This window comes from Oxyura jamaicensis, chromosome Z (genome assembly GCF_011077185.1).
Source record: "Oxyura jamaicensis isolate SHBP4307 breed ruddy duck chromosome Z, BPBGC_Ojam_1.0, whole genome shotgun sequence".
Lineage (NCBI taxonomy): Eukaryota > Metazoa > Chordata > Aves > Anseriformes > Anatidae > Oxyura > Oxyura jamaicensis.
Window position 1 is genome coordinate 34,481,579 of NC_048926.1, and position 9,283 is coordinate 34,490,861.

The window sequence follows — 9,283 nt, forward strand, 5'->3', positions numbered from 1 at the left end:
CTATCACAGCAAGGAATTAATCGCTCATTTTCTCCCATTATCAGTGCTCAGAAGTTGAATCGAATGACGTCACCTTCACTAGATGCAACAGGATCAGACATTCTTTGATTGTGTAATGCTTGATGCCACAGCTATATGCTTGGAAACACTTCCCGAATAATTTTTTCCAGGACAACTGGTGTCCTGCCTACCACAAAGAATTTCATAGCCTATGCAAGGAAGCTTTCCAAAAACCTCATTTAAATGCATCCTCAGGTGTCATAATTCCACAGACTTCCTCACCTCCTTCACAGAGGAATTCATTTTATGGTTTAAACACATACATAGATAAATAAGAACAACTCAAGTCACGGCTAAATTACAATCCATTGCAAAAAAAAGGACTGTGTGGTAATCATAAGGAAGCGCTGTTTCTAGAGAGTTCACATGCTTCCGAGATGTAATCTTTATCATTGCTTGGCATTTGGTACAACTGGAAGCACTTTAAAAGAGCAGATCTCAAATAATTTGTTTTTAAAGACTAATAATAGTAAACCTGCAGTTTTATCTTAGTACCATGAGACTCCAACCACGTCTGAATAGAATGCAAGGTGTCTCAAGTGTAACATCAACCGTGCTTGTAACATAAAGAGAAATAACTATCTCTGAAAGTGCAAGCAAGAGGAGTATCAGTGCTTTCCAGCAGTCCGTCATTAAAAGAAACTTGAAAAGTGTAACAGAGTTACTAATAATAGTGTATGTTCTCATTAAGACATCCAGATCTGTCAGTCCTGGATATAAGAGGTTTGCCACTTGTTTGTTTGAGGTTTGTTTTTAATCTATGCTAAGTAAGTATTCATGGCTGAGATTTAAGTGCACTTACTAAATTTCCCAGCCCTTCTCCAGTAAAGATCTTGCTAGGTCACAAGTTACCAAACTCTGGTGAGGTCTCTATGTGCATTATATAGTTCATGTTAAGCATGGATAACTTAGAGCAGGAAGGAGCAGAACTGCAGTTCCAGTGTCTCTGTCCTTACCCTACAACATCTGTCTTCAGCCATGACAAATAGTCACAAAAAAAAAAAATTCACATAAAACAAAGGCAAAGTATAAGTTAAACTGCAATTATACATTAAAAAAAAATAAATAAATTAGTCTTTATTTAGGAGACAAAAGAGGTAGACTCAGTGGAGACTACATCATAGTAAAGAAAAAAGGGTAAGATAGAAATAGCTAAGAAAAAGAGTACATCATGTTGCCCTGAACTTTACTAGGCAATTTCAAATAAAGGTCCTCACTGCTTTTTTGGCTTTTTAAAGATTCAAAGAAAAATCCTATTTATGTAGCAGGGTCACTATGTTCTTATTACAGACTTACCGAGACAAAAGTATCGCCTCTTTCCAATTACATTTCCCCTGGAAGAATATCTTTATAGCATTCCAGAATGCTTATCGATTTCAATGCAGTCAACAATCCTCAGTAAGTCTCATTATAGAGACACTGCTTTGGAACAGCTAATACTAATACTTTTCAGAGATGACGCCAAACTGGAGAAAAAAACATGTTTACTTTGTATTACAGATGACTCGGTGCCTGCTTTGCCTATCTTTCTTTATTTCATTAGTTACATGAAAAGGAAACTAGTACAAGCACCTTCGATATTAACCTCCCCGCTCCCCTCAGGTTAAGTGTTTCCTGGACTACATGGCTGAACACTCATTTGTATAGAAGCTGCTGCACAGGTAGTACCTAAAAGTTACATTTTATAGTATAAAACTACTTCAGTGATTTTCCTTAAGTGCTTCATTTCCTTTAAAAGAAGGCCTTGCTGCAGTAACAGTAACTGCAACAACCAATTTGTGATAATGTTTTTCTCATTACGGAACTTGACAGTCTCTGTGGATATCTTCTAATCCACCAGCAGCATTAAGTGCAGTAACAAAACAGCAGAGCTTTAGAAACCAACATTATCTACAGTTGAAGACATCTGTACAGGATTAAAGCGACGACTTTTGTCCAGAGCACAACCTATTCTCCCAGTGCTAGAGAGGCCACCTTCCATCTCTCCTAGAAACAGATTTTTTCATTACAGTAGAAAACCATCCTCATTAGTATAAAATGTCCTTATTAGTATAAAATTAACTAATTATTAGCCCATTTATAAATGTGTTCTGAAGAGTTCATTGTGTTTCTACCAGAATCAGAGTGAGACAGACAAAAACCTAACAAAAATATAGTGTCACAACCAGAACAAGTGTCACGTTAAATTACACTGAGCAGAATCAGATCTTGACTTAACTTGACAGTAAGCTAAAGTGTTAGTTCTTTCTAGGCTACTTAAAGGCAAGTACAAACAAAACACGTTCTCCCTCTCTCTCTGAAGTTACGAGGATAACTCTTTACCAACAGATATCACAAGTAACATGCTCCTCCAAATTTCATAAAGTCAGAGTTGACCCACTAAGGTCCCCCATTAAGTTTTTCTCATGTGTCACGAGGCTACTACCTTGCTTCTTCAGTAAAGATTCCCTCTACTTTAACTCTTCATCCACCAAGTCCCCAGCCAGAGCTTGCTATTTCCCTCAGGCACTGACTGAAAGCTGCAGGATCCAGAAAAGATGCACTGAATTCAGTACGTATTTCCCTACAGAGAAGTCGCATCATCTATTTGTGCACTGAGGCTTGTCAAAAAGGTGGAGATGTGCAGTTCCCTTCCTCACACACAGATGCCAGGCAGCTTACTGATGCATGAGCAATCTATAGCCTTTGGACATTTCAGCAGGAATGTAATAATGACAGAAAAAAATATGCAGTTGTTGCTGGATTTGTCCCTTCTGCCCAAAGGATCATTAACATTCCACCGTAAGTGTAAGGTTACGTTTACAGTGTGCCGGTGTGGCTAGGTCACTGCTCATGCGCGTAGTCCCTCCTTCGGTGCTATTACGTTGAATTTCACTGTAGCACGGAGCGCATACTCACAGGCAATCAACACGCTGGCTCCTCTGCACCATGTTCACACTGCGAAATGGCTGGTGAACTGGCTGTGATGACTCATGCTACGGAAAAGGAAATCCCACATGACTACACTGTTAAATCTAAAACACTGAACCTCTCTAAATGCCACTTCCTCCCTTTAGCACCCAGGGATATAAAAATAGAAAAGACAGGCCCAGTACTCGAGGTGTAGTATACTGGTGTAGTATACTTCTTTCAGCTATGAAAGGAGAGGTAGCAGCCAAACAATAAAATACTGGCAGTGAACTATTTATGTCGCTCTGATCTCCACCCGTTGCCGATATCCATATTCATTTTCACTTTAGCCCATGGTCATTATATACATGAGAGTTTTTATTGATTTGTGGAGGCTTTCACATTTCTTTTAATCTCTTGTGACATTTTAGTTAGCTCACCTGCACAATTTAAGAGACTGACTTATTAAATATAGTATGACCTGAACAGATAAATCACAAAACTCAACTGGTATTTACCTGGATAGCATAAAGCTGTGTGCACTATTGCCACTATAGCACCGAACAACGCTACATATAGCTTTGTGTTTGCTTATGATGGCTGGGCAATGAGTCGATTGAGAGCAGCCCTGACAGTGTTGGCTGATGAGAAGCTCAACATGAGCCCACAGTGTGAGCTTGCAGCCCAGAAAGCCAAACATATCCTGGGATGCATAAAAAGCAGCGGGACCAGCAGTGCTAGAGAGGTGAGTGTCCCCCTCTGCTCTGCTCTCTTGAAAACCCACTTGGAGCCCTGCATTCAGCTCGGGGGCCCCCAGCACAAGAAGGACAAGGGAAGGACATGGACCTGTTGGAGCGAATCCAGAGGAGGACTATGAGGATGATCAGAGGGCCAGAGCACCTCTCCTATGAAGACAGGCTGAGGGAGTTGGGGTTGTTCAGCCTAGAGAAGAGAAGGCTCCAAGAAGACCTCACTGCAGCCTTCCAGTGTCTAAAGGGAGCTTATAAAACAGATGAAGAACAACTTTTTACTTGTGCAGATACTGACAGGACAAGGGGGAATGGCTTTAAACTAAAAGAGGGAAGATAAGATGTTAGAAGGAAAACCTACACTCAGAGGGCAGTGAGGCACTGGCACAGGCTGCCCAGAGAAGCTGTGGATGCCCCATCCCTAGAAGTGTTCAAGGCCAGACTGGATGGGGCTCTGAGCAACCTGGACTGGTGGGAGGTGTCCTGGGCCATGGCAGGGGGATTGGAATGGGGTGGTCTGTAAGATTCTTTCCAAACTACAATAATCTGCTTGCCATACTTGCAACTCTTAAGCCATTCAGAGGAAAATAAATAAGCTCCTTCCTACTCTTCAACTTCTACCCCCCATCCCTGTACTTTAAAAAAAAAAAATAAAAAAAATACAGTCTATCCCCTTTGAAGACTATGTACAAAGTAAAATGGTCTAATATAGTGGATGGCAGCAAGCTTTTAACTACAGTAACCAAGACAGCTGTACCTGTTAAGGACAGTAACTTCCACTGCTCAATGTAAAGTCTTCATTAAAAGATCTCAGATGTTTCCCACAAGAAGATTTTTTCCCACAGTTCAATATATGAAGAAAAGTCTTCAGAAAAAGCTGTTTCTTTTTTCAACTTTTCTTCCATCTCTATAGGTAAATATTATACCATAAAAAAATTATACAGATGTAAAGGCAAATTATAACAGATTGAAACAGATTGGCTTCATAGGTACTTAGCTATTCCAGGAGTTCCTCTGTCAGCTCTGCCTTTGCAAGAAGCATCTCATGCTTCCCACATCCTGACAGCCTTTATATATTTTCATTAGTGTTCTCACTGAAGTAGTCTTCAGCTTTCAAAATAACCACAGCTTCCAGTAATCTCATGTTTCATCATGTCTGCTCCCTCACTGGACCTTACCACTTCTAGAATGTGTGCACACAGAGCCATAAACCAGGCTTTACTTTAGTTTGCACCGTCTTGTAATTCATTAACCACAATGACCCCACCTTTTCCTGTATCCCCCGTGTCTTTCTTCCCTCTCTTTGAAGAAGGAACCAAGCTGACCAACCAAAGGGAGCATTAAATAAGAACGTTTAATTGGACATTCAGTTACATACAGTTTCTTTGCCTCTCCAGGAAATTAACAAAGACTTAAGCCATTCCTTTTCAAATTTGTTCACAGTTAACCAAGGAGCTTGAATGAAACAAACTTCAGGAAGGCAGCTAAGAAATGGAAAAACACAAACAAAAATTCACCATTTCAGAACAATACAGGTAATACAAAAATGGAGTATGCATTCTCATCTTGATATGATAGTCAGGAGAAAAATAATAATATCTCTCACAGGAAAAAGTGTTCTCCCTGCCCCTTCCCAACACCATATGCACCAATGTTCATTTTTAAGGTTAAAAAAGAAAAAAAAAAAAGCAGGCACTGATCAGCTTGTTCCAGCTTCCCGAAGTCCCCAGGGGGAGCACAACTACAACAGTTTCTCCCCATTGACGTTTCTCTGTGTTAGAAATACCAGCCAAAACCAGTGGAAAGAAAGTCCCCAGAGTAAACATTAAAGGAGCCTGCATTATTGGCCATTTTCTCTCTAACATAGTCTAAGGTGCATTACTGGTGAAAACAAGCACTCTGGTAGGTTCTTTGATTTTAAGCGCAGTAGCTGCAGCAGCAGCGCATAAAGAGCTCTGAGTACTTTAACAGAGTACTAAGCAGCACTTAACAGTTCTTGAATTAAAGAACGCCCGTCCTGAAGACACTGGTTTCATACTGAAATTAGTTCAGAAGATAAAGTGCTCAGGCTCATAAAGCCACCCTACATACTATTTGTCCTTGCTTGGGCAGTTCAAAGGAGTACAGCGTGCATCATCAGATCATTAAACAAATTTTCCTTAACAGGTTAGTTTAGAGCTGAGGCACAGATTAGCTGAATCGGCCAACCTGCCCTTAATACAAGACTTAGAGTTAACCACAGCAAGGGCACGAAATCACTTTCAGATCTCTATATAATCCCTAGCCTAGCCGGCTGTGGGCAAATGAGACATTTTTATAGCATCTAGATACTTCTAGATCATGATCCTTTTTGTCTGGCCACAACCCTCACAGGCACAAAGGCCAAGGCTGGTTTTTTGTTTTTGTTTTTGTTTTTTTTTAATGGATAGGGAATCCCCAAGTAACCAATTAAGCTGGCTTTAAGACTTTGAAAAACCAGGGCAGCACAGAGTGAACTTAATGGGAAGCAGATCTGGCCCACTATTTTAAGTAATCTTTAGACAGTAGAGGGGGGAGAAGGGGAAGGCTTAAAGTTTTGCTTGAAGACTGGAGTGGCTGGGAATGTCATTTTGCCCCTAAACATATCTGTCCTATGTTTACAACTTGTTCCAATACTAACATGAGCACTTTCAGTACAGAAATTCAATGCTATATAGATGTTAAAGGGCTTACGAGATACCACGTTCTAAGTTCACAGGTAGACACATCACAGGCAGACACTCTCACTCTGATCGCTTAACAGCCAGCAAACTTCCTCCAAGTACAGGATAACCACGCACACTTTAACACCCAGGAAGCAGCATCACTTAGAAAAATCCTGAGTTTAATAACCAGTTGTTGTTGTTTTTTTTTCCAGATGAACATCCTCGCACTGTTATCTCCTTAATACGGCCTCTTAGGCTTAGGTCTCCAGTTTCAGTTGGTGTTCATTAAAAAACACCCAAACTACTACACTTGCCTCAGCCGGGGAACAAAACAAAGACTCACACTTCATACTACTTCCTTGAAACGTCCATTTCAAATCCACAGCTGTACAACAAGACCAAAAAAAAGCAAGAAAAGATGAATATGCTATCTTGTACTTCCTTGAGCTACAAGAAAGCATAAGGAAGACCACACATTTTCTTCATCATGGACTACAGTAGAGAGCTGCTGCCTACACCGTCAGCAAGGACTGCAGAAGTCTTCTTGCTGGTTAAGGTCCCGTCAAGTAGAAAATGAATTCAAGGTTTAGCTTAACACATCCTTTGTCAAAGCTTCAGGGATGAACAAGACCCTACATAGCAAAATCCTATGCTAAAAGCTATATTCGTATGGTGCTGACGATGTACACTTGAACAAGGAAATGAACAGCTCATATCTTTCATGTTACATATTGTTACTTGGAAGCACACAGCTTTTAAGAAGAAAACTAACAGCAATGTTCCCCAGCTTAAACACTTAAATAACAGTTAAGGCACTTCAAAACAACTAGTTCATGTCTGAAGTGCTGAAACCACATCGAGATTAGTAAAGACTGTGATGAACTTGTAGGCAAGGGATGCCAGCGGTTGGGACTGCTTCTGATACAGAAGCAGTCACTTTCCCCAGGATCAAGCCAGCATCTGCCATTCCTCTCTGAACTCTCAGTTCTTATCAGGAAAAATTCAACTGCTCACGCTATTACCTATTCTGGTCCATTCTAAACCCACACGCTAGAGAATCAAGCACAAGTCTTTACAAGACTATGAGCTCTGTAGAGCTCATGGGGAAAAAAAAAAAGCTTTTTTGCTTCTGGCATGCTATTACTTAGGTAAAACCTTTTCCAGGTGCTTTAATGTCCACCTGTCCATTTGCATGGAATCATCTTTCCCTCTAAGAGATATAGCACTGACACTAGACAGAAAGTAACCCTTACATTTTTGTGGGTTTTTTGTTGTTGTTGCTGTGTTTCGGTTTTTTTGTTTTGTTTTAAATGGGACAGCTAGACTACAGCTAGGTTGCTAAATACCTGTTTTACCAATTGTGAATTCGAACTACTCGCTTACCGAGAGCGGCAGGAGTTCGTTAATAACGTGTTCCCACTGGTATTTACTCACTCCCTGTGTCGGAAACAAACCTTAGCCCCACAGAGATCACTGCCCTACTTGGTGTGCTAAGATTTTGCAGCAACTCACTCAAATAAACAAAGCGATACAGCTTTTCACGTCCTCTTCACATTATGCCTCTACACTACAGCCTTAGGAAGCAGCAACTTGTTCAGCATGCTCTGAAATACAGGGTAGTATATCCCCACCTTCCAAGTGAGAAGATGTGTTGTTTTTTGTTTTTTGTTTTTTTTTTAAATTATCTCATCCAAAAGCAACTTCTGCAACTGCCAAATACAAAACACGAGTATTCAAGAGAACCATGCAGCATCCCCATCCCATATAGGTGTTTCTCAGTGGCTCTGTTACACACAACAGTCGCTCCCCTCAGAAACAGGGCTCTGGCTGCATGTCTGTTCCTGAAATTCACACCAGCAAGGTCTTTGAAAAGAAAGAAGACAAAAACTATTATGCAATGATGTGATTCACAAGTGTTGTTCAGCAAAGTTCTGCTGGAACTACGCCTTGTAAACCTTTTCGAAAAAGCTGCTGAGCATAAGCAGAAGTAAAGCCCTTGCTCTTACAGCGTGCAGTCAGGAGCCAGGTGGGTATTCCAATCCGAGCCCACCAGGACTTTGAGCTTCTGCTTTCAGCAGCACTCTCCATTTATGCCTGCCTTGTTTTGGAGGTCCTGCTTCTGAGCAGTCAGCCTGGGACATCCCTTACAACCACGAGCTTCCTCATAGGAACCAGCAGCGATTCTGCCACGGCACCTGTCTGGACCCAGGAGCGTACTATGAAAGCACGAGGAGTTCCGGCGAGGGGATCCGTGTCTGGACGTCTAACCGCGGCAGCAGGACAGCCGCAGGACTTGCAGCAGCGTGCAGCAGCCCCTGCCCTGCTGCCCAGAGCCCTGGCAGGCTGCGCAGCCCCCCGGCGCAGCCCCACCGACACGGGGCCTACAGGGAGCGCACGGCACCCGCCGCGATGGGTTAAAAGGGAAAGAAACAGGGAAGGAAAGGAAATAAAGGAAGGGAAATAAAAGGAAGGGAGAGGAAAAGAAATAAAAGGAAGAGAAGGGAAAGAAAATGAATGGAAATAAGAAGAAAAAAAATAAAAGGCAATGAAGAAATGAAATCAGGAAGAGGGGAAGGCGGGCCGGCGGCAGCAGGGTGCGCGGGAGGGGCAGGGGCCGCCCCCGGCACAACTTTCCCCAACTCGCCGCTCGCCCTCTCCCCGCCGGCCGGGCCGGGCCGGGCCGTCCCCGGGACGCGGCTCCGCCGCTCCCCCCGCCGCAGCCCGGGGCAGGCGGGACGCCTCCGGGGCGGGCCCCGCACCGCGATACCCCCCGCCGGTAGCGGCCGGCGGCAGCCCCCCGCCCTCCACCCCCTGCCCGTTGCCCCGCACTCGCCTCCTCGCCGCCGTTCTCCTCCGTGCCGTTGCCGACGCTCGCCATGTTCCCGCTCCGCTGCCCGCCGC

General features: G+C 43.0%; 1 protein-coding gene across 2 annotated transcripts in view; it reads right to left on the bottom strand.

The window, feature by feature from the left end:
* TTC39B (tetratricopeptide repeat domain 39B) overlaps positions 1-9,277 on the bottom strand; it is a 72,200-nt gene extending 62,923 nt beyond the window's left edge. Inside the window, exon 1 of one of the 2 annotated variants that reach the window (XM_035309767.1) lies at positions 9,216-9,277. In XM_035309767.1, coding sequence (XP_035165658.1) covers positions 9,216-9,260 — 45 coding nt within the window. In that variant the 5' untranslated portion in view covers positions 9,261-9,277. Of the gene's footprint in view, positions 1-4,455; positions 4,621-9,215 lie in introns of those variants that run through there. The other variant, XM_035309769.1, reaches the window with a different exon arrangement.
* Positions 9,278-9,283: the final 6 nt, after the last annotated feature.